Source organism: Nuphar pumila, chromosome 3, assembly GCF_984573655.1.
Source record: "Nuphar pumila chromosome 3, dmNupPumi1.hap1.1, whole genome shotgun sequence".
NCBI classification, from domain to species: Eukaryota; Viridiplantae; Streptophyta; class Magnoliopsida; order Nymphaeales; family Nymphaeaceae; genus Nuphar; species Nuphar pumila.
In genome coordinates this window covers 130,768,295-130,794,793 of record NC_143251.1, presented here as the reverse complement: position 1 = coordinate 130,794,793, position 26,499 = coordinate 130,768,295, and the positions used below count along the sequence as shown (strand labels likewise).

General features: G+C 40.3%; 1 protein-coding gene across 5 annotated transcripts; it reads right to left on the bottom strand.

Annotated features, from left to right (window-relative positions):
• Nucleotides 1-12,184: 12,184 nt before the first annotated feature.
• Nucleotides 12,185-17,812, bottom strand: LOC149843831 (calmodulin-binding receptor kinase CaMRLK-like). Of its 5 annotated transcripts, XM_090001954.1 has the most exons (6): nt 17,658-17,812; nt 17,336-17,438; nt 16,361-16,381; nt 15,080-15,252; nt 13,598-14,902; nt 12,185-13,032 (listed from the first exon to the last, which is right to left on the bottom strand). In XM_090001954.1, exons 5-6 carry the CDS (start codon nt 14,886-14,888, stop codon nt 12,377-12,379), a joined length of 1,947 nt encoding a protein of 648 aa, XP_089858080.1. In that variant the 5' UTR covers nt 14,889-14,902; nt 15,080-15,252; nt 16,361-16,381; nt 17,336-17,438; nt 17,658-17,812; the 3' UTR covers nt 12,185-12,376. The 5 variants fall into 5 exon arrangements, with proteins under 5 accessions (XP_089858080.1, XP_089858082.1, XP_089858078.1 ...); XM_090001956.1 differs by having other exon boundaries at nt 12,185-13,049; nt 13,598-15,252; XM_090001952.1 differs by having other exon boundaries at nt 13,598-15,252.
• Between the last annotated feature and the right edge of the window lie 8,687 nt (nt 17,813-26,499).

The following is a 26,499-nucleotide window of genomic DNA, read 5'->3' as shown; positions in this document are numbered from 1 at the left end:
CCTTGCAAGGGTAGGGTGACAGGGAGGGTCCCAACCTTGCCACAACGCCCACCAAAGATAGAGACAAGCATGGGGGGTGAGTGGAACCCGCTCTTTGCTGGTAAAAAAGAAACAGTGGCAGGAGAAGAAGCCCTCTGGCGGCCAAGGAAAAAAGGACACAGGCAGGGGGCTCTGCCCCGCCTTGCCTGACGGAAGAAACCACGACAGGGAGCGAAGCCCCTTGTTGGCTGGAGAAAAACATAGGCAGAGGTCTCGCCCTCCCTGCCTGACGAGAAGAGAAAGTGGCAAGGGGGCGGAGCCCCCTGTCGGCCGAAGGAAACAAGGGCAGGGGTCCAACCCCCTACCAAAAAAGAAACAACGGCAGGGGGTGAAGTCCCTCTGCCAGCTAGACGAAAATCAAGACAAGAGGCAGAGCCTCCTGCCGGAAGGAGTCGCCAAGAAGGGGGCGAAGCCCCCTGCCGGAGAGAGAGCCTGTGGTAGGGGGGCGAAGTCCCCCACCAACGAGAGCCAACAGCAGGGGGGCAGAGCCCTTTGTCAAAAAGAAAGAGTGACAGGGGGTGGAGCCCCTTGCTGACAAAATGAGCGACAAGGGGCGAAGCCCCCCGCCAACCAAAATGAGCGACACGAGATAGAGCCCCCTGTCAACAAAAATAAGCGACAGGGGCGGAGCCCCCTGCCGCCAAAATAAAAGAGAGAGAGAGGAGGGGTTACTTGAGGAGGAGGACAACAATGACAACTCCGACGTCATCGACACATGCAGAGGAAAAAGGGCGGCGATCAAAGGGGGGCGACAACAACACAAAAGAGGAAGGAGATGAGAGGTCGTCGGCACGATCGCCGGAGGTCGTCGATCGCAATAGAGAAGTGGGAGAAGGTAGTGGTGTGCAGAGGGGCGGCCAACGACTCTAGTCGCCGGTGGCCGCTCGCAGAATGGGAGGCTCCGAGAGAGAGAGAGAGTCCGAGAGAGAGAGAGAGAAAGAGAGAGAGATAGATAGATAGATAGATAGATAGATAGAGGCCAGAGCTTTTGCCCTTTTCCCTTTGCCCGAAGGCCTGCGTCTTTTAAAGACGCAGGCTTCTCAATCTTTCGAGAAGCCGGGTCTGAATCAGGCTCGGATCCAGGTTTGGCTTAGGCTCGGATCCGGATCCAACTTAATCAGACCGACAATGACACGTGTCTGACACATGGATGTCACATTTTTTTTGACTTTACAGAACCAGTCTGAAAATACCCTGAACCGGTCATCCAAGGGTCTGAACCAGTTTTAAACCTTATGAACCAGTGCTAAGTATGAACAAAAGTTCATAAAACCCTATAATTGTATGCCAAAATCCCTGTATCTTTTTGTATTTATGAAAATAGGGTCTTAGCTTCTCGAAATCGGTGAAAAACTGGAAAAAACCAGTCAAAATTAGCTTCAAACTGATTCAAAAAAGGGCCGAATCAGTCACAAATCCGATTCAGTTTCAAATCGTGCCAGGATCCTGATCCGGTTCATATTAGATCCGGGTCTGACCTGGTATAAGTTGGATCCAGGTCTGACCGGATATAAACTGGATCCGGATCTGACCCGGTATAAACTGGATCCAGTTTTGACCCGTTGTAAACCGGATCCGGGCCTGACCTGGTATAAACTGGATCTGGGTCTAGCCCGGTATAAAATAAACCTGGTCCTCCTGATTAAATCCATATCCGAATAGATCTGGATCTTAATCCGGTTCAATCAGATCAGACCCAGAACCAAACGGGTTTGATTCCGATTCAAAACTGAATCCAGGTCTTCCGAATTAGACCCAGACCCGAATACTCGATGGGTCTGGATCACAACCTGATCCAAAAAGTTTTGGATCATGACCCAATTTAACCGGATCAGACCAGACCTGAAACCAAATGGGTCCGGCTCCGATCCAACAGGGTTGGATCTAATCACCAACCCAAACCCAAGTGGATCCGGGTCCATCTAAAGGATCAAATCCTTAGCTCGATCCAAAATGCTGGTTCTGACCCATACCCGAACCCGGTACAGAATGGGTCCGAGTCTACCGGATCCGACATAGACCCGATGCCTTATGGGTCCAGGTCCAATCCTGGGACAAAACTGCGAACCAGATCCAGGTGGATGTTGGCAGACCCGATCTACCAAAAATGGGTCAGATCGGGTCTCCACCAGGTCGGAATACCCGGTCTGACCCGGGTCACCCCCTTAAATGAAGCAAACACGTTTCTGAGAAACCAAATACTTTCGGTTTCTCAAAAACTGATTAGCACGTCGCCCATCCAAACGACGATCCACGTCGCCCGAGGGAGGTGCACGTCGCCCCGCGATGATGTGCCGATGCAGGCACCGATGCTCAGACCTATTGGCTACCAATGATGGCAACCCAATGGTAGCCCAACGACTGAAGGCAGAGAAGGGGTTTTCAACCCGGATTCACACGACGTCAGACAAATGCCAGCAACCCGGCAAAAACCTCCCCCCGACAGTTCGCGACAAATTGCCAGCGACAGAGACCAGCATCCGGCCTCATGGATCTTCGACGAGACTAGCCGCTCCGACATAACCCCACGATCGAAGGGATCAGGGCAGAAAGAGGGGGTTTTCAACCATGGTTGCCGCACGTCGCCAGCAATCTAGTGACCCCCCCTGGCGACGTTCCGCGATGACACTGGTGTCGACAAATCCCCCTGCAGCCCGACGACCACAGGTAACCCTTAAGCCAACTATTTTTTTTTTTAAAAATCATCTGATGCCGGTGATGGACAACCGGTAACCGACTAACCACATCACCCCACGACGATGGGCTGCCACCTTCAACCAACGATCTCCTGTCGGCTAACTGCATCTAGTGGTATCAGCGAAATCGACGACGACTTGGCTTCCATATGCCATCCGAGCGATAAACAATCAACAAAATTGGATCGGGTCAGTCGGGAAATGCTGTTGCCCCATAGCGACAGTTACCGGAGTTCAGGCGATTATATGCTGAATACAGATGAGTCACGTTGCCCCACGATGATAGGCTCAATCTGTTACAATCACCCCTCAACAACAAGCACTGTCAACCTGTGACTTATCTCACCCCACGACGACAGTCGCAACAAAATGCCAGTAGGCCCACAAGCAACCACGCACATCGGAAGTGTGGTGGGCCCATAACCCAAATGTTGGCGTTTCCTGCATCAACATACACAGAAAGCATACCTGCAAGTGTATCTGCTGACACTACAGAGTGTGCATGCAGGTGCTCGGTGTTCTCCTCATCCGGTTGACTCCCACGATGAGCCTAGGCCTTAGGTCAACAGTGAGCAAGACCCTTTACCACGTAAGCCTGAATGTGGAATTTAGGTAGGATATTGCCATGAATCTCTCATCATCTTCATAGCAGCCGACCCCCTTATATAATGGGGAAAGAGGCAGTTACGTACGTAACTCCCACCCACTATCTCCCCATTATGTGGTCCACTAATGTGGCCCACTAATGGTGTCAAACCAGGTCACCCAAATGGGTTGGACCCAGATCCGTTATGTCCAACAATAAGACCATCTATTCTTCCAATAGACAAGGTAGGTTTAAGAAAATGGCTTAATATGTGAAGCCATGTACAATTTCACGTTTTCTCTAAACGTTGCCTGTTTTCACTGATTCAGGTATTAGTTTCTAATTTGGATTGTTGTGAAATTAAAAACAGATCTAAATCCTGTTAGAGATTCTTGCTACAATTTTTAAACTTTATTTTAATTAGATTTATTGGCTTAATAGTGGATATGCGTGCTTCTAAGATTGATGTCACTTAGAGCTTATAGATTCTGATTTGTGTTTGCTCTTTTGAATTGGGTTCATGATTTAGAAATTTTGAATTAATAGTTGTTTCTAGTGATTAAGTTTATGTTATTGTTGCTCTGCATGATCAGATTTAACTCATATAAGATTGTCATATGTTTTGGGTATTTGTCCATACATTTTTTATTCTTGACTTGGTAGCCCATCGATGCTTGCATTAAAAGTTTTGAATTCATACAAACTGAACTTATAAACGGTCTAAAATTGAACTTGAGTGACTATTTTGAAGATCGGTTTTCATATTCAAGAAAAAGGAGAATATGAATAGTTCTGAACTAAAAGTTTTACTAAATAAATAAATAAATAAATAAAAAATCCATTAAGTACTATTTTTTCTAGGTTGTTCCCAGTGACCAGTAGAAACGACTCTTTTTATTTAGAACTCGTGTGTATAACGACCCCGACTCGTACCTGTTAAAAAATAGTATTTTTTTTAAACATTTGCGAAAACATTCTCAGAGACCCGAGGCCTTTACAGTTATAACATATCTACAATTAAAATGTATCTTATACTGCCATCATCCAAACCAAACAAACTTTATTAATTAAAATCATATAGTCTGAAGACATATGCAAATGAAAATAAATAAGGCAAAATATGGAGCCACACTATCCCAAAAGAATCTATCAAGTAGTCGCATAGCCTGCGTAGCTTCTCACAATAGCAATTTCTCTCACTGAGCTTCAAAGACTGTAAAAATACAAAAGTAGGGGTGTTAGAATCAAAGATTCTGCATACAGATTCTTCTAATGAATCAAATAAGTAAAAAAAACATAAATAGAATTCATGCAAAATTTTAGAGGAATGCAATTATGACAAATTCATAATCCAAATAATCATTTAAACAATAAGAAACAATTGCTAAACAAGATGAAAGAATTATTATTAATATGAAAAATCAATTAAACAATGAGATATATTTATCATGCAGTAGAGAACATATATCATACAAACATTAATTTAGCACAAGTAAGAAAATAAGTAAATATGCATGATCTAATGTATAACATGAATATGCACGAATAAACTATTATCTTTTATCAGAGTTTTCTTTTATATTCATGTCTCTATTAAATGCACATAAACTTTTACTTCTTCTTTTTAATCACCGTTGCCCGCAGATACTTAAAACATGTAAACAATTTTTGAGGTCAAGTTAGGTTTCCAGTTGTAGTTTAACACACAATTTATATTTTATTACTAAGTTCCACAATTAGCCCTCAATCGATATCAGAAATCGACACCATCCATCGAAACATTAGAAATCAACATCTAATATCAGGACATTATGAAAATCAATAACCATAATGACACTTTCTTGGTATACCAAAATAATAGTTGTGTCTACATACCACTCTCAGGCAAAGTGGTGGAATCTCTCTAAAATCGTGGCCGAAAGGTGAACCTCAATATCAAGTTCAGGGGCACAACATGCACACAGAGTTTTAGTATATTCACAGTTCTCCAAAATTATAAGTCCAAGATTCCCACACTAAAGAAGAGATATCAAGGAAGCATATATTTCAATGTTCTCTTATTTTATCTTATTATTAATTCTTTTTTATTTTGCAAATCAACATGCAAAATTAATAACACAAGTTCACAAATCAACATGCAAAGCTCATCACAGAACCACAACTCGTAGAAACATGAAATAGTGTAATTATAACAATAATATCAAGTTTAATTTTTGCCATGCATAAAAACATTTAAACAAGGATAAACACATGCTCAAGGCTCACACAAATTACAATTAGAATCTGACATGACCCGCCAACCCGCTTCTTAGTCGGGTTCAGATTTGGCTTAAACGGGTTAGTGTCGTAAACGGGTCGACCCGCCTAACCCATTTATTAAACGAGTCAGGTTCGTGTTAGGGGTATGCCAACCCGCCAACCCGGATGACCCATTTAATAAATGGGTTAGGAGAGCGGGTCAACCCGTTTACCCGAACCCGTTTACCGCCAACCGCCCGCCAACCCGTTTACTCGAACCCGACCCGCCAACCCTTACGCCAACCCGTTTACCCGACCCGCCAACCTGCCAACCTGTTTATTAAATGGGTTAACCGTGTCGTGTTGGGTTACCCGTTTAATAAATGGGTCGGATTTATGTTTGCCACAACCAACCCGTTTAATAAACGGGTCGGGTTCGGGTAAACGGTTCGTGTTGAGGTATGATGACCCGCCAACCCGACCAGACCCGCCAACCCGACCCGATTGCCACCCCTACTTACAATGATTCATTTTTTATCATCGATGCATTCATATGCAAAAATCATAAAGAACATGCTATTTATGCATTCTTTTCACATGTTTTACAATGCGCATTCACATATGCTAAACAAAAATATGCATGAACAACAAAACTATTACGCATGTGCTCACATAATCATGCCATTTACATGTTTTCATTAATGAATCATCTCAACTAAACATGGAATCACTTATACAATGATGCATGTGTCAAAACACAATAGTTTCATGTATGCACATGCACATGAAAGCAACCTTACAATATTACCTTGATCCAACATAATATATCAAGTCTAAGCATGTGAAAATTTGTATTCTTTTGCATGCATAAGGTTAAGTCTATTACAAAAAGCAAATTATGAAAATTAACATGGATAACTGAATTCAAATCAAGCTTCATGATATAAAAAATAAGCATGAACTAACAAATTTGATCACGTAGCAATCCACATATTATTTGGTCAAAAGATGGCATGCATTGTTGCTTTCTTTTAACAGAATTTACATAAACACATAACCTATTTAGATGAAACATAAAATGAACATGAATATACATATATTATTATTATTATTATTATTTTGTACTTGGCCAATCGGACCTATCCGACCTAGTCGGTTGAGCTTGACAGACCCATCACTACCCCAGCCGAACCTGGTTCAGCTGGGCGGCCTGACAGGCCATGCTGCCGCCCAACTGAACCTGGTTCGGCAACACCCTGTTAGCACAATAATTTTTTTTAAAACCAATCTGTTTTTTTTTTTTAAGTGTAAAAATTTAACTAAGTGTAAAAACACATGATCTTACAGTGTCTGCTTGCTGAAACGGGCCTATCGACACATCTGGATTGTTCATATATATATTAATGTTAGGCTGGATGTCATGTTAGAAATCGAACATGCTATCGATGTTTTGGTTTAACAGACGTTTTAAATAAATTTAGCTTCTCATATTTTGATAAATATGATTTGAACTATGGTTAAGTATGGTCAAAGATAATGGGCTTTTTCTAAAATTAGGTTTCAATTTTTGTTTAAAAGTTTAATTTTTATGGTTTAGAAAGAAAAATCTGATATTTCGTTAGCAACGGATAAAACTGTTTTGTTGTGGACAATTAGCTAAATCTGAAAGCTTCATCAATCCTAGGCTGAACTTTAACCTATACAGAAATCTGATTGTTTTCTATTCTGATTTCCATTAGAAATCGTGAACCCTGTTTCGGTTGGCAGGGATCAAGTTGGACATCCACTCTTAAACCTGACCAATTTTAGTTAACTGTCATACTATATTGAAAATTTGATTTGGAAATCAATTTGAAAATCTAATTTTTTTTAAAGATCCTGCAATATGATTTTTTATTAAATCAAAATTCTCTTTAGAAATCAGTACATACGATATGTCTTGGATATTTGGTCAAACCAGAACCTAATAGATGTTGATTTGTATTGGTTATAAAAGTTTTGGATTTTTGGTTGATAGGGTAAAACTCATTTGCTTGTTTGAATGTTTATTCATTTATTTGTTACATATATGCATTGATGTTGTACCGTGAACACAAATTTGAATATCTATGTGTGATTGTTGTTTATCAAAATTTGCAATAATATTTAAATTTTATTAAATTGTGTAGTGGTTATGTATGAACCACTGATGGGCCTTTGGAGGCCAGGTGCATATCTTGTTCATGAAATAACAAGTTTTAAATGCATTGCAAAACTATTTTATATTGCTTTTGAATTAATTATATTATTGAAATTGACAAGACAAAAGCCCAAATTCATTAAAGAACCCTTAATTGATTAAAAATGATAAAAAAAAGACCAAAACGATGTAATAATTTTTTTTTCTTGGTAGCCTTCTAAAAGGGTATGAACCTCTTATGGTGGTCATAGGGAACCGTGAGGATACTGAATACTGTGTGCATTATTTTTTTCAGAAACTTGATGTTCGATTCATATTTTAGGGAACTCCCGCCACTTTACCTAGGGATGGTGTTGTTAGACTCAGGTGCAGTTATTGATATATCGAGAAAGTAGCATCAACAAATATTGATTTGTTTGTCATCTCGATATTAGGTGTTAATTCCTAATATTGTGATTGATGGTGTTGATTCCTGACGTCGATCGAGGGACATGTGTAAGACCCAAATAATAAAATATAAATTGTGTGTTAAGCTATTACTGAGAACTGCCTTGAACTTCAGAAATTTGACTCATTTTGGGTATCCGCAGGTTTTATACAAGTGAAAACTTAATTGTGTGCATTAAGTAAAGATATGCATGTAAAAACAATACTGACAATTGAACTTAAAAACCATTTATGTATATTGTATTGGTTCACATATCCTTAAATGTTTAATTTAGTATAAGATTGTTGGTTGTTTTATTTGAACTCCTTATATTGCAAACTTGTTTTCAATATGTAATGTTTGTAGAGTTCTCTTAACTTATGTTTGATTTGATTTATACCAGTTTTCTTACAGGGACTCTTACGAGAACTTTGGTTCTTACAACATTTTTAAAAACCTTTTTCAGGTACGAGGCACAATAATTGAGGGACCGACTTGCTGGAGGGATCAAATGTTATGTTTTTGGTGGATTAGATTGTGATAGTTTTTGGGAGTCATTGTTTTGAGAACTTATTGAACCCTAAATGAGAACTATTATATTCAATTCAATTCAATTTAAATTTATGGTTTGAATCATTTTAAGTTTGAAATGTCTATTGGGTTGTGTATATTAAATACACATCCTAATGCAGCTAATAAGTGACATCCATTTTATTTTATTTATAAATTAATGCATAACTACTATTTTTAAATATAACAGTGATATATATTTTATTTATATTTGGTATAATCCAGTTGCAATCTCATATGCACGTTTTTTTTACTCAATCTAACCTCCTATATGTGTTTGACATGCTCGATTTAGTGAAAAGTAGGGATGGCAATGGATCGGGAAAAAATGGGGCGCCGTCCTGCCTCACCCCATTTAGACCGGGGATGGAGGACATGAAACGGGGATGAAGGTGGGGATGGACTTATGCTTTCCCCCGCCCCGTCTTGTCCTCGATCTTTGTTAGTAAAATAACTAAAATACCTTTAATGGTTTAATGAAATTTAATGTAACTCCCTTATATATATTTCTAATTTATAATCCTAAAGCTAAAACGACCCTCTCCTTCTTGGGTTGCTGCTTCTCTAGTAAGCTCTTCTTCATCTGTTCAACCTCTTTCTTTAGGGATGACAATGAATAAGGGAGAAACGGGGCTCTGCCCCTCCTCGCTTCGCCCTGTTTGGATTGGGAAAAAATGGGGCCCCTCCCCTGCCTCACCTCGCCCCAAGTAGGGATGGCAATGGACTGGAAAAAATAGGGCCCCGCCCTGCCTGACCCCATTTGGATCGGAGATGTAGGACATGAAACAGGGATGGAGGCGAGGATGAAGGTGGGGATGGAAGGCAGAATTTTGAGATGGTGAGAGACCCTGTCCCCTGCATCCACCACGGTCCACTTCCATCCCTAGTGAAAAAAACTCTTTAATCATATTTTTTGACAAAAAAATGTTTTTTTATCAGATAAATCAGTACATTTTATAGCTATTGTTTTTTTCATAGCCAGAAAAACTTGTATAGAGGTCATATTCTAGTGATCCAACAACCACTTTTCTACTAAAAACATGTAGATCAGATCTATAATGTCAGATGTAATAAAAAAAAAAAACTGGGCTTTGCTAAGTCCATTGTAAATACAATCAATTGCAGCAAACATTAACCCAATACAAATTTATGATGAACTTATTAATGTTTGAGAGAGAGTGCGTACGCAAACATGTTGCAAGGTTTTTTTTGGCTTTTTCGTGATTTTGACCCTATATATGTGTTTAGCATGGAGATTTACTAAAAATTGCCACTTCAATCATGTGTTTTCAATGAGAAAATAATATTTGAAGCCTCAAAAATTTAGATCATTGATTTTTTGAATCATATGAAACTCACCCATGTACCGGAATTGAATGATTCAAGAGCTAACACTTATAAAATCAAGTATGTAAATCACATAAATATGGTCAGAAATTAAAAAAAAAAAACTAAAAAACTTGTTTAGCATATTTCATGTAGCACATACATATCTAAAATGTGTTGCTTACTAAATAAATGATAAAAATGTAATGTATAGAACTCGATCATTAGAGTAAAAACGATGTTCGATCATCAACGGTTATAGATGTTGCACCTTCTTATCAGGGCGGCTCACGTGGTCAGCCAAAAGTAAAAGAAAAAAAGAATCATTTCAAAGATCAGGAAGACAAAAAGACTAGGGTTTGCTGCTGTCCAACTGAATGCTTTCACAAATTGATCACCTTATCATTATTTATCCACTCCACAACTGCCCCCCTTTTCTATTTTGTCACAGCCCTGCTTTTCTTTTCTGCTTTCCCCACCTCATTGTTGTTTTATTAGCCCACATATTCACGTGGGCTATTCAGAATTGCACAGTCAACAACCCTTCCATGTCCAGTCTTTCAAGTCAGCCCTTCTAATGATTCTATCCAAAAGCTACGATGGATCAAAATGAGCAGATCTTGGTTGTATAATGGAAGTGGTAAACTCCATAATTGACTTTTGACATCATTGATGAGCTCATCAAAATAACAATTAAGTTATTGAGTTTGAAAGATAAGGGACAACCAAAAGATGAAGTTGAAGATAAGGTGAAAGCCTAAGTGACTAACCTATCCTCTATTTTTTTAAATGACTGGAAGAAACCACGTCAAAGTGTAGACCTGGTCGTACTGGCTCGGCCTGCTATATCTATGGCCGTCGTCCCAGATGCACAAAACTTCAAAGGGTACGTAGGATCCTTACTCTTAAGGCTTAATGACCTATGCCCCGGCCACCCCACTATACCAAATCCCATCCCCATGGAGCAAGTGACTAATCTATATTGAGTGAAGGTATTTGTTGGAATTTTGATCGAGGTGTGAGCAGAGTGAGGGAGGAGAGAATAAAGAAAAGAAGAGAGATGAGAAAACTGTGGGGGAAACAGACTGCCTTAGGGGAGTTCCTGTTGTCATTATAACCTGCAGTGCGCCGGGGCTGGAGATTTATAGTCCTCTTCTTGGTGGCCGTTTTGTGAGTTAAGAGCAGCCCCCACCATTGTATGGCTCTTTGGATATTTCATTGTGAGCCTGCATGGTTACATTGGATCCAATTACCAAGATCCAACAGTATTTGCAGCCTGTCCTACCATCGTTGTCAAGAAGAATGTCCTAAACCTTTTTCCTTTTGTTTTTTATAGGCGAGTTGTGGGATTCAAACTCAAGACCCCTCGATTGGACATAACCATTCAGCTATCTCATTGGAATCTTGTGTGTTTGAACCTTTATCTCCGTTTTAATTTTTTTTTCAAGTGGAGCAAAACAGTCTGACTTGGTCACATTTATTTTTCCTAAAAAAAAAAAAACGCTTTTTTCTTCAAGACAAAACTTGGTGACGTCCACGAGTTGTCCTTACCATATGAGCGAAGCTCTCATGGGTTAAAACCTGATTTGTATCTTTTTAGTAAAAAACCTGATTTTATGACCTGAAAAAGTATCGCATATTCTAAGCAGTTGATTTTTGAAGCCTTATAAAAACTTGCATCTGTGTTCCAATTGGATCATCTATCTAAGAGCCTGTTTCCACTAAAGCCGATACCGATTCTCAAGTGAATCGTTCTGAATCAGCCAAAAAATATTATGTGTCAATCATATGGTGGCAAGTGTTAAATCCATTAAAATAATATTACAAAATAATTTCAGCTATTTTTTATATTTATTAAAAAATAGCTGATTCAAAATCAGTATCATATCGATTTTCTGGCGATATACGATACGTACCCATTCAGGCCGATACTGACGACTACCTACAAACTACTGTAGCAATATGCACCACCCTTGTCAAAATATCGCTGATACTTAAAGGCATTGAAAAAAATCTGACGCTTAGGTAGGAATTGCCGTTAGAGATCAAGTCTTAGTGCCATGGATTGTTCATCATATGTACACAAGATCAAACACATATTGGCTTGATTTGGATCATGTATCTTCAAGCACATCAAACTCAAAAACCAATCTCTTATCATTGAGATAATGCTGCCTAGCTTGGTACACCATTGTAAAGAATAATCATACAACCAATGTCAGACAAAGCCTCAAATTTCATGGACCTAAATAACAACTTTGAACATCACTATACAGCCTAAGAGCCGATGATGATGATGATGATGATGAAAGACTTCATGGATCATGCACAGACTGGCATGTGCTTATGTCCTTAAGCAGCCCAACAACCTGCTGCATGGTGGGCCGCTTCTTACCGGACTCTGCTGTACATAGGTACCCGACCCGCAAGCTTTCGACCATGCCGCTTATGGACCCACACCCTTTCAACCTCGGGTCGATCGCCTTGACCCCATGCTTCTCCCGGACCAAGTTCCGGACCCATGCCACCATCTCATCTGACCCAACTTTTCCAGTTAACAGCTCTAGCAGGACCACTCCAAAGCTGTACACATCAGATTCCGTGTTCTCTGGATCGGATCTGGGTTCAGAGTAGATAGGCTGGTGTCCATCGACAATCTCCTTGAATCCAAAATCGGAGATCCGGGGCTGAAAGTCATGGTCTAGGAGGATGTTGGATGGATGGAGTCGGCCATGCACAATGGGCTTGGCCCCTGCATGGTGTAGGTAAGCAAGACCCCTCGCAATGCCCACGGCAATCCGGTGCCGAGTGATCCAACCCATTTTCTCCGTGGAGTGGTCCCGACCAGTCTGCTGCTCCCATGTGTCCATGCTCCAGTCTTCCACATTGGTCTCACCAGTTGGGAGCTCATGAAGCCACTGGTACAGGTTCCCATTTGGCATGAATTCATACAACAAGAGCTTCTCCTTGCCTGCAAACAATACCACTCTACTGTGTCATATTAATACGATTGCCTAATATATGCATAGTAGCCCTACTGATGTGTTTGGATTCCCAGAATTGGGTGGATTTGGAATCCAATTCTATCAAGATTTACTTTTCCCTTGTTTTCGACTGAAGAATTTTGATAGAATCAAATTCTAATTTTGCCATCTGTGGGAATCCAAACGCACCCCTAGAGGTGAATCAAAAGCTTACACATTTTAAGAAGCAATGATATTTTTATAATATATTTAATATATAATTTTATTAATACATTTATAACCGACTAGAGACTAGTGTATCTCTAATTCTTGAATCTTAAATACCAACCGGGCTCGGCTTATTTGGTAGGAGTTGTTAGTGTCCGTCACCATGTGTTTGGGGCGTTGCAAGTTCAAAACCCAATGGTATGTTGTGTAACTGGTGGGATCGGCCTAACCCCAGCTTGCCTTTTTTAAAAAGAAATAAAAAAAAAAAATCTTGGATCCCAAATCCAGGTACTAAAGTAAACCCGCGCACAACACAATGACCAATATGCCCCTGCATGTCCTTACCTGCTATGCAGTACCCAAGGAGCGGCAAGAGATTGGGATGCTTGATCCTCCCCAAGGTCTCCAGCTTGGCCACGGCTTCCTCCGCCCCAACATCTCTAGCCCGCTCCAGCACCTTAATTGCCACATGAATGTCCCCTGTGAGAACCGCCCTGTAAACCGGTTCTCTCTGCGACTCGCCCAACTGAGACCCCTTGCTAAACCGAGACGTCGCCAAGATGAGATCGGCGAACGTGAGGCTCATCAACGGCTTCTCGAACATCACGACGGCAGCTGATGTCGGTTCCTTGATGTCCGCGACCCAGGTCCCTGAATCGGTCTGGAAGGAGAACGGACCGGTTTCGTCGAGCTTGACTGGAAATGGCGGTTTCGAGACGATCCATTTCCTTGTGGACCTCTTCTTCCTCCTACACAAACACCCCAAAAGAATTCCCACCAACAAAATGAACCCAGCAGAAGATGCAGCACCTATTATGGCACTGGCATGCCTTTTCCTACTCGAACCGGCTCTTAAGAGAACCGGATGTGGAACCGGGGGACGAGAAACCGTCAGACCCGAGTTGATGAAAGCAGAGCTTCGGAATCTTCTGGCCGTCTCGGCGTCCAATATGCCAGTGAATTGGTTGAACGAGACGTTTAGGAAGCTCAGTTTACGTATCGGAGGGAAGTCTCCGGGGAATGAACCACTGAGACGGTTATCCGAGACATCTAAGTACGACAGAGAAGTGAGAAAATAGATGGGTTTTAGGCTACCAGAGAGAGTACACCCAGAGAGATCCAGGTGAGCGATACGACTCGAGTAACTCAACCGATTCGGAAGAGACCCGATTTTGTTCCCCGACACCGAGAGGAAGGAGAGCCAGCCGAGATCGAAAGCGTTGACAAGTACAGAGTTGTTCGAGATTCGATTGCGCGAGACATCTAAAACCCGGAGGTTTCGGAAGGCAGAGAGCGAGACGAAGCTGGTGAACCGGTTGTTGGAGAGGTTGAGGGTCTGAAGAACCGAGACGAATCGACTCGGATCGGACGCACGGAAACCGATACCCCCACCGAGTTGGTTGTTGGCGAGGTTGAGATGCATCAACTTGGTGGTGTACCAGAACCTACCTGGGATGGACCCTTGGATGGAGTTGTTAGAGAGATCCAACGACTGGAGTCGAGTGAGGTTGTCGATGTACGTCCAGGAGATGGTGCCACTGAGACCCTTGGATGGAAGGACTATCTCTCTCATGGGGCTTGTGCAATTGAGGGAGGTCTCGGGTTCGAACCCCCTGAGGGTTCGGAATGCCATCATTGCAATAAGGTAGTCTGAAGAGTTGCAGGAAAACACACATGGAATCAGTAGAAATGAAAAGAGAAAGTGAAGACTCGGAAAGTTTTGGGTTACCATCTTTGTATCTTCTCTTGTTGGTTGATTATAGACTGAATTTAGTTAGAGAGAGAGTCTTTCAAAAAAAAAAAGTTTGGTGAGAGAGTGAGTATAACTTCCAAAGAACAAGATTGACCGCTCAGATGTCGTTTGCAGCCTCGTGATCGTGATCAATAGTTAAGAAAGAGACAGGAGGAAAGATGGCATTGACCTCAGTGTCCCGTCCCCTAGGATACGCTGAAGGCTGAAGCCTTTCTCTCTCCTCACTGGAAGTGTCTTCTCCTTAACCCTGAAAAGGAAAGAAAACGATATGCATCAGGAATAAGTTGAAGCGTTGATGATGAGGAGCCCGTGATGTGTGTACAAAATGTCAACGTGGGCCGTGGATCTTGAAGATCTGACGTCCAATATTTGTCTTTGGGTTTGGTGTACGTCATGAAATGTGATTTCCACCGTTACTAATTATGGCACTTTGATTTCCAAGGTTTACTGCGATAGAATTGATTAGAGAGAGGGGTCCATGGTGAATAAAACTGAGAGAGTAGCTCTTGATTTACATAGATCTAATCTCTGGAGCAAAACTAACCTTTGGAATTTCTTTAGCATGATCTATTTTCATGAGTTGAATCCAACATAATGTTTTGAGCCATTTTTAGGCCAAACCCATCTTTATGAAATGTGGTTGATTTTTCACTATCTTGAAAATTGAATCTTAAGATGCATTGAATATGATTAAAGCTAGTAACAAGGTAAATATGTCGTGCAAAACATATTTGCATGGTTAGATCCAATATTTGGTGGTTAAATCCATTCAGACAAGGTATCCTGTTTCATAATAGGTTTTTTGATATATATATATATATAGTCACTAGAATATGAGAACTAGAAATACGAGCATTTCCAACACTTTTTTTGCAAATCCAACCATGTGGATGTGCTTGGCATGGTGAATTTGCAAGGAATCAACCATTGGATTAATTGTGTATTTTTTATGAAAAATGTAATTTTTGAATGCTTGAATATTTATGAAGATTATGATCCATTGATTTTAAATTGAGCCTTAAAAAAATCTTGTTTATGCATCAAAATTGGATGAATCAATAGCGGCTTCTTATAAAACCAAACATGGAAATCACATCTATCCGTATGGTTAGATTTAACAGAAGAACAAAAAATTCATGAAAATCGAGGTTCACACGTTAGTTATCATATTTCCACTTCTCATATTCTAGTGACATATATATTGTGTGTGTGTGGGTTATATGGGAGTGCTCCAGATCAGCTACGTACGGTAAAAAGGAAGAGAGACACATGGGCAGCTATGGTAACATGAGGAGGACAAGATGAGACAATCTGATCACCCCTATTAGCAGGGTCAGATAAGGAGAGGATAATACCTCATCGGTCCTTTTCCACATCTGCAAATCACCAAGGCGCAAAAAAAGAAAAGAAAAGAGGATGATAAGATTATGCTCAATTCCACCCAGTACCATACAAAGAAAAGATAGAAAGAAATTGAAAAATTAAGGTAAGCTAAGCCAAGTTGAAGTCCAAGCTATGCCTCACCTAAGCGAGCTGTGAACATGCCTTAAAACCAAAGACAAGCTCAAGCTGAGCTAAGCGAAAGCTTTGAACACCAAGATAATTGGTCAGACTGTTGCCTACTTAATGAGCAAAAATAAATTTTTTTGAATAAAAGCATAAAATAATGAGATAATTAAGGCAATTTGAATGGAAGGCTGACCTCCCCTTCCCAAGATACATAGATTTTTCTCATAACTAATTAGATAAGTTGATAGTTAACTTCCAACCTAATTGAAGCTGTTGTGCATATTATTAAAAAAGATAATAGTAAATAGCATATATTTTATTAGCAACCACATAATTAATGTTTTTGTTGTCTTAAATTTTTGGGAAGACTCAACCAAATACCTATTTGTAATTAATGAACAAAGGGCTGTGTGAGAGAGGACACCGATGCACTCAGATTTTTGTCCATGATATTAAAATCGATTATGGTGGCTGTGGTCATACTTTTTTAGTTTTTATTTGATATATTAGCGTCCCTATCTTGTCTTCTTCTTCCCCTTCTTTTCATTTTTTAAGAACTTACTAGTCTTTTAAGTTTCTTATCTCTCTCTCTCTCTCTCTCTCTCTCTCTCCACAGACACAGCTTTCATTAATCCCTATATGTGAAACAGTGGTAATAACAATTCCTTTCAAGCTTTCATCTTTCTTAAGAAAAGTCCTCAAAGCATGGGGGCATTAAAAGCTAAAGTAAGTCTTCGTCACTCACAACACTCTTTAACCAACTTCACAACACAAGCATTGTTTTGCTAAATGGTGTGCAGGAAAGCTTTTCAGTTCTTTACCTTGTTTTTTTTTATACTAGCCGAATATCCTTGGTTGCACTATCACATCTGCAAACACCACGTTTTAGCGCTACCCTGTGACCTGGTTATTTATCAATTGGCTCTGAAACCAAAGGTAACATCCAAACAAGTCCAGGAATAAGCAGACTCATTTTGCATCAATCAATAAAAAGAAGCAAGAGAAACAAAAGCCATGGAATTGGCCAGAAGAGAATCAAATGTAAGAAAAGAAATTTCCATATTTCAGAGAGAGAGAGAGAGAGAGAGAGAGAGAGAGAGAGAGAGAGAGAGAGAGAGAGAGAGAGAGAGAGAGAGAGCTTACCTTTGGCTATAACAAGAAGAGATTGGACTTGTGTAGCCATGTATTTGCAGCATAAGGGACCTCCTCCCATATGCTTCATTGTCTCAACCTGTATTTCCTTCACCAAGAGAAGAGACCCATCAAAGAAGGCTGCCCAGGCAAATGGGTCAGAATCCATCAGACAGTAGCCTCGTCTTCCTTTTATATGCAACTCATGCTGGACCTAACGGCGTTAGATTTAACGGTAGTAGGTCAGCCAATACCCTAATTTAATTCATATCCAAGATGCCAATTTTCAAGCACTGGCTTAGTCAACGGCTCTCTGACTACTCTGTTTAATAACATCCATTTTACCACAATGCCTACTGCTTTATTGAAAATTCTTTCCAATTATTGAATGTACATATATCCCTTGATGCGGCCAACGAGGACTCCGCCTGCCTTTGTTAGGGAGGATCAGGTGAAATGTGATGATGCACACTTTCGGTGTGCTGCTGCACTTGATCACCTTTCATCCTTGGGATACAGACTGTCAGCTGTTGCACTTGATCTTCACTCTAGGATGTTCCTGGAGAAGTCCCTTATTGATCAAAGCAGGAGTCTGAATAGGGTGCAATTACATGACACAAAATTTGTGCATTAAGCATCAGGCATTGGGCCCCACAATTGACAGGCCTGTTCCCGAGATGGAGGGTGATGAAGTGATTAATGCACAAATATTTATGCAATCATATTGCACCTGATCTTTTCAAGTCAAAGCCGAGTGTACTTTCTGGTTGACCAGTAGGAGTGTAAATAGGTTTGGATTCTGGTGGGATGTAACCAATACTATATTCGACTAATCAGATGCGAGGTTAAATGGATTTAATTTCAGATGGTGAAAAACACTGTATTGTTTTTTTTTTTTTATGAATGTATTTGGATTCAGATATCCATCAAAAAACAGCTAGGTCTCTGATCTTGGGAGCAGTTTCTCCATGTAAATATAAAAAAAAAATTGATCTAATGATGACTTAACAGATTCAAATTTAGACGGGTGAAAAGCTCGTCTGCTTTTTTTTTTAACATGTAAATAGATTTGGATATCCATCAAATTCAGTTTTTTGTCAGATTTTGGCTGCGGAAAATCAAAACCATATCTGCATCCTATTATAATCGGATATGGTTTTGGCTTACCAAATCCAATTACATAATCAAATTTGGTTGGGTATCAGATAAAATCCGATTCATTGACATCCCTAGATATGAGGCATGTAGTTAAGATATAACGCAATTGCATATAGGGCTTAAAAGAGTTTTGGATTTGGGTCAGAGTAAGATGTATCCAAACCTGAATTAATCATACATAGTTGCAAAATGTGAATCCAATTTTCAAAGTGTCACATGAACCATAAAAATATGTTTCCAAAAATGGCAGGGATGTGGGTTTGTATGTTCATGCTCAGGTCCATAAATATGAATAGTTTCGTTTTAGATTGGGTTGTGGGATGCATTAGTTGTACGTTTGGGATCACTAGCTGGGATGGGCGTTTATTGAGTTTATGCATTTGAGGAAGTTGCTGCTTTTCCAAATCCATTCTTTAGTGTAAATACAAAGGAGAAAGGGCCTCACTTTTCATCTCAAATGCATAAATGCCCATCCTAGCGCCGAAACTCTAAACGGGATCATCATATGCGTTTGACCAAGATTTTGCCTCAAGAACACCAAATGCATAAAGGCCCATCCCAACGTCGAGATTCGGAACTGGCCCTAACTGGTCAATGTTGTTTGTGCTTTGAGGTTCAAAATTCAAACCTACCTACCCCCATGTAAACAAAACCAACCTACCCCATGTAAACAAAACCAACATTCCTTTTGAATGAAAGTTGGGATTAATTTAATCACCAAATTAATCCATTTCTAATGCTATACAAATTCAGTTAATTGAGATTAAGGGGGATCACTTTGATTCCTTGATGTAGTCATGGTTCGGCTAATTAGTTACTTTATAAATGGCCTTATATGCCAAACTAAACAAGACATATAGTTACTTGGTGAAGATCATTTTGGCCACTTTGATAATATGCTTCACTTGTCACATGCACAAATTGTTTTGAAGTATTAAGCATAGAACACTTGAAAGATTTGCTAATGGTAACCAAGATCATCTTATGTTAACTATAGAAAGATCTTTTCAATTAATGTGCATTATAATGTTCTATTTTATTTTATATATGATGAAGGCAAACCCTCACTGAGAACTAGGTCACGTAATGGGTCTACATCCTGGGGAGTAAAACTCCAGGTTGAGGACACGGCCACCTAGCCCGAACTGTGATAAAGCAACGGCATCCCCCATGTGCTAGCGGGATTCGATCTTGGGTCTTCAGCTTGATACAGGACCCCGCCGACCACATGGGTAAACACCACAATATGGTGTTCTATGTAAGCATATAATTAATTATATTAATTAATTATGTTTCCCATAATGTTAAAAGAGTCGCAACTCCAGGATAGTTTTTGCTCAATAACTGGGCTAGGGTTGAAGGATGAATGTCAATATGTTCATATAAATGGATAAAGAATGCATGGGAACTTCACCTAAAAGCAAAAGTGGACATCAACAGTTCCCCTCGTTTCTGCTTTTCTCAAAGGTATCCACTTTATGGATAAAGGAGCAAGGTTTGACGTGGATAGTGGGGCCTTTACCTTTTTTGTTTTGTCTTGTTTTTTTGTTTTAAAGAGTTTTTTTTTTTAAAGTATCCTAAGTAAGGTTGTCAACGGGTCGGGTTTGGTTCGGATTTAGGTGGAACCAGATCGGAACTTGATTTTCGGGTGTGGTATTGGATCCGGACCCGGGCCTAATCAGACCCATCATAAGAGAAACTATACCCGGACCCGATAAAAACTACATGAACCAGACGCAAGCCATACCCGGTAAAACCGTATTTTTTTATTATTTTTACATTGAAAAATTGTGGGTCTTAATCAAACTCGGGTCTGGTATAAAATTTCACAAACAATAGCCATGTCCATGTATTAATCAGATCGCCGGGTCAGGACCGGAAGTCTTCTCACCATACCCAGACCCTATAGGGTTTGGTTCGGGTCAGGTCCGGGTAAACCCGACCCATTGAAACACCCTAATGTTTCACAGAATAGAATTACCTTAATTTACACAGCTGTATTTCCAGATAAAGATTCAATCAACTTTCATATGGTTATTTTGGCCACTTCAGATCTAATTCCAATGCTAGCTGAGGGAACTCTTGCTTGTACGCATTATGTATATATATATATATATATATATAGAGAGAGAGAGAGAGAGAGAGAGAGAGAGAGAGAGAGAGAGAGAGAGTTACCACTGAAAGTAGGGCTGCACAATGAGCTGAGTTGGCTCTGGATCGGACTTGTCTGAAGTAAACGAGCTGGGCTCGAGCAAGAGCTCAAGCTCATTAAATGTAAATAATGCTTGGCTTGATCAGGCATTTGAGCTCATTTAAGATTGATTAACCTAATTAAGCTTGAATGTATAAGTGTTTAAGGTGAGCACATATATGTATATATTTTGTGATGTCAGGCTCAAATCCCACCTTCTCCACAACTCGATTCATTTTTTTTACATCAGCTCAGTTTGATTGAAGCTGAGCTCGAACAAGTATTTTAGTGAATGAGCCAAGCTTGAACAGCCCAGGCTTGGCTCATGTGCGGCTAGCTAGAGAGGTGATGCTGATGGCAAATGTGATCACTTTTGTGCACTTGAACGATGAATTTTGGCATAAAAAATAAAAGATTTTTTTTTATAACAGAAGAAACCCTCACCGAGAACCAGGTCACTTAACGGGCAAAACTCCGAGTTAAGTAGGGATGGCAGTAGACCGGGGTGGGGGTCGGGCGACAAGGTCTCCACTCCTGCCCCGTCTCAAAATTTTGTTCTTCATCTTCAGTCCATCCCCATCTCAAAATAGCTGTCCCCATTCCCATCTCCGTCTCCGTCCCCATCGCTGTTCCGTCTCAAACTAATTAACTTTATTCCTATTTTAAGAGGATTAAGAATAAAAATAAAGAGAGAAAGGGTTTAGGGTTATATATATATATATAAAGATTTTAGAATATACAAGGGTATATTAATAACGAGGCAGGTTCGGACGAATCCTGTTTTTTCCCGGTGCCATCCTTATGGTTAACAACACAACCACCCCCAAAACCGAAGCTTTTTATTGGCAAGTTAAATGGACTTTTGTTATTTGATCAAAGAAAAAATTCGGTCAGGTGAATCTCTTTAGGTACAGGAAAACAGCAGCATTTTGAGGGCATACAATCAAGATGAATCCTTGTTCAAAATATAACGGTAAGCTCGAAAAATAGCCTGTAGTAGTTGTTCATGGTTAAAATAGGTTCTGCAAACTTCCAAGAGGATAACCTCCACAAATAGAATGTAGATATTAATGACCAAGATGAATTGCTCAACCAAAGACAACCTTCGACTCCAAAACAATAGTATGAAGTTATTGATGAGTTTTCACCACTGCAATAAATATTCACTGCCTGAACTTTTTGCAGGAAAATCACTTGTCTATTCTTTTGAGTCTAAAAATGCCGTCTGGCCTCAATTTGTAGGGCTGGTAATTCGGCTGAATGAGCCAAGCTTGAAGTGTTAAAGTTTGGCTCATTCATGTGGTGAACTGAGTTGAGTTCAAGTTCATAAAGAGTCTGAGCTAAATGAGCCTAGCTCAAGCTGAGCTGTTTACAGCAAAAAGGGCATTTCAGAGCTGGAAGTAATAAGATTACTAAAAGTGCATTGTTTTATAGCTGAAAGTGGCAAGATTCTATCTCTAAACCTATTGCTTTGCAAACCAAGTACTTCAATAATTTGTACCATGCTATATTATATATGATATAAAATATATCTAAAATATACTTATTACTAGTTAACGAGCTTATATATATGAGCCAAGCCAAGCCAAACACCCATTATTTATGTTCAGCTTGCCTACCAACCTGGTGTGCGTTTGTTCATCAGTGCATCAAGTGAGGCCGAGTTCATATTTTGTGTCTGCACTCAGTTGAACAAACTTGATGAACGTCTGTTTGGCATCACATGAATGAAACAGGACCAACTAAGATCAGGAAGCGTTAGCATTAGCAGAATAATTAATTTTCAGAGTTTGGCATCACATGAAACAGGACCAACCAAGATCAGGAAGTGCGCTAGCTGTTTACATTAGCATTAGCAGAAGAAATGATTTTCAGATTTCACAAACTTGGTCACGTCTCCAAGTGATGTCCACACACTTTTTTTTATGACAAGGAATCTTCATTGAGAACATGGTCACTTAATGGTGCCGCCCCCTGCGAGGTAGACCCCGGGTGGGATCACCAACACCCAAGCCCTTACGGACACCACCAGTTACAGTCACCTGCATACTCAAAACTGGGACAAAGGGGTCAGCACAGCACCTTCTCCCTAGGCCTGCTGTCCACATACATATTTAATTTAATTCATTGTTTAAGTGCTCCAAGACTGTGACTTCTAAGAAGGGGTTGGAAACCATGCCACATTTTTCCATGAGGAACTTTAAATCAAAGTTCTTGACGTTACTTGACATGACTTGTAGGACAGATTTGGACAAGAATCCAGATAGAAAATTCCACGAGGAACATGAAATTGAAGATTTTGATGTTACTCACATTGACTTCTAGACCAAAATTGGATTGGATCTGGAGCGTTCGTTGTTCATGAGAAGCATGTATGGTTGTCTCGTATAAAGAGAATATATTCATCTTTTGAAAAGGGCCTTTGGGTGGTCAGCATGTATGGTTGTCTTAGAGTTGGTTTGAAGTTTGAAACTCAAAGTTGCCAGCGCCTTTAAACATGTGATTTCTTTTTACCCGACCCAGCTTGCCTGGCTCGGGTTCGAACAACCTGTGTTCGGTTTGTTCAGCTCGTTTGCCAGCCCTACTAGCCACAAGATTGAAACCAACTGAAATCTTTCTCTGGTGGCAAGGGAGAGTACTTGTTGAGTTTTAGACTGTATGTACAATTAAACAGGTCAATGCAGCACCTCTTGGGCTGTAACGGGTCGGTACTCCGGATCCTGAACCATAACGGTGGTTTCTTCTCATTATAAAAAGTAATAATGAAAAAGGTCATGTGGGCTCAGAGAATTCATGGGCGTGGCTAGTGGGAGGAAGCCTCCTTTCTTTTCAAACTAAGTTCAGTTGAGCAATTCAAAACTGTTTGATTTCACCTTGTTCTATATAAGAGTTTTCAAAAAGACACTTATTCTCAACAGGTGAGACCTTTAAGTGTGCCATTTCTATTGTGATGGTAATTTAGAGGAGACCTGTGTGTGTGTGTGTGTGAAAATACAGAGAAATTTGACATACATGAATAATTCCTTATGCGAGGATCTCATGCCCAGAAGATCACCAGCTTTTAGGGCTGCAAACGGATCAGATATAGTAAGATATCCGATTCGAGTCCGAAATGTTATTTTCGGATTTGGATCCTTTAAGTGAAATTCCAATGTCCATTTGGCTCTGCTTAATCGAATTTACTTTCGGATTCATATCAGCATTTTAAGTCCAATCTGGAATTGATTTCTGGATCAAAATCTTCCTCGATTTCATTTTTTTTTCATGTACTATTTTTTTCAGATCCATTATTACCACATGCATTTCGGATTCAGATTAAACATTACCTCATTGGATCTGATATTTATATTTCAAATTTGGATCCGGATCTAGCAAGATCTGCCCCAAATTCAACCCATTTTCACCACTACCAGCTTCACCGCACTCCTAATCAATTTGTACTCGTTCTTACTGACAGGCCCTATCCCCAAGATGGAGGGCGATCAGGTTCAGCCACACGCTAAAAGTGTGCAGTCACATTGCACTTGATCTTTTTTCCCAGTCCCTGTATCATATTCATCAACTCATGGCAGTTTTTTCCTGTGGGTAAAGAGAAAGTTGTCGATAAGTCAAAAGTTAAGTTTGAGGGTGGTGGTGATAAAGTAGCCGGAGCTGTTTCGGATTAGTGGGGAGGAATAGTTGGTCGGGCACACAGCGGTGGCGGGTCAACTTGGGTTGTTCTCACATCACCATCTCTCAACAACTACTGGAATTGACGAGAATGTTCAAGTTCAATGTAGTGCAAATCTCCAATAAAGAAGATCGTTCATGGTGGATTCATGAGAAAGATAGGGACTTAACAATGGCATTTTACTACCGAGTGCATGTTGCACAAACAGCTCCATAACCGTAGCCTTTAGGGGGCAGTTCTATCGCCAAGAAGAACATCACTGTTCTCAAGCGTTTGGTGTGAAAGAACAAATTAAGGTAAGACTTCAAAGTTTGGGCTTGTGCTTACAGAATGAATTGACCACCTTTTTTTTTCTTGGGCCACATTTGCAACCCATGATATCTATTTCTCTTTGGAAGAAATAGCACTGCAGAGGCAGTAAGGTGGATTATCGGTGGAGGTGCTAGGTCTTGGTCGCATGGCACCAACTTTGGATGCATGGGAATGAGATCATAATTCGAAGAAGCAACCCCAAACTGATTTTTGGTACAATACATAATCAACATGCATGGAACTCATAGAGGCTGCAGCTGAAGTCAACTTGAAGCATGTGCAAGGGGCCCGGGGATCGAGAGGGTGGTGTATGTTCCCCCCCGATGATTCACTGAATCCCACGTCTGTGTTCGAGGCTTTGAATGAGCACCACGTATACAAGCACATGGTGTTGTTGCAAAGACTTAAGTACCCTTTCTTGCTATTTTTTTCATAAAGTGATGGTTTGAGAAAATGACAAAAATGCCCTTCATTCAAAAAAGAAAAAACAAACAGTTCAAAAAATGGACAAACATGTCCTCCATCCAGAAAGTCGAGGATGATGTTGACTCTTCAAAGTCTTCTTCTTCTTTCTCCGTTCAAAAAAAGGACAAACATGTCCTCCATCCAGAAAGTCGAGGATGATGTTGACTCTTCAAAGTCTTCTTCTTCTTTCTCCGTAAAACACTGTAAAACCCCCTCTCTCTCTCTCTAGAGAAGAAATCAAGGGAGGCAAAGAGTTCTCCCTGGAGAAGGCCATGAACATTAACCCTCTCACTCACTCTCCCTTCTCTCTCTACTTCTGTGCACATCCAACAGACGATCCTACATTGCTCCATCAAACACCGACTGACCTGCACACTGACTGTAGCATCGTTCAACTTGAAGAGTTGTGGAGTCTGATTCAGAGTTTTTACCCTTACAGAAGGAGGGTCTGAGGGCTCCTCCCAGCGTGAGTAGCATCATTCAACTTGATTCGTTGTGGAGCCTGATTTAGAGTTTTTGCCCTTACAGGAGGGGGTCCGGGGGCTCCCCCCCAGCGCGGATCCCAGGGAGGATTTTTTTGGGGCCTTCCAACAACGATTTGTAGTGTTATCGGGCTTTCCTACAATAATTTGTAGTATTTTTGGGTCTCCAACGAACCCCACAACGATTTATAGTGTTATCCGATTTTTCAACAACGATTTGTACTATCTTTCGCAAATCGCTATAGCGATTTATAGTGTTTTTTGATCTCACTATAGCGATTTGTAGTGTCTTCCGCAAATCGCTATAGCGATTTATAGTGTTTTTGAATCTCACTATAGCGATTTACAGTGTCTTCCGCAAATCGCTATAGCGATTTATAATGTTTTTGGATCTCACTATAACGATTTTTAGTGTTTTCCGCAAATCGCTATAGCGATTTATAGTGTTTTTGAATCTCACTATAATGATTTGTAGTGTCTTCCGCAAATCGCTATAGCGATTTATAGTGTTTTTGAATCTCACTACAGCGATTTGTATTGTTTTTTGCAAATCGCTATAGCGATTTATAGTGTTTT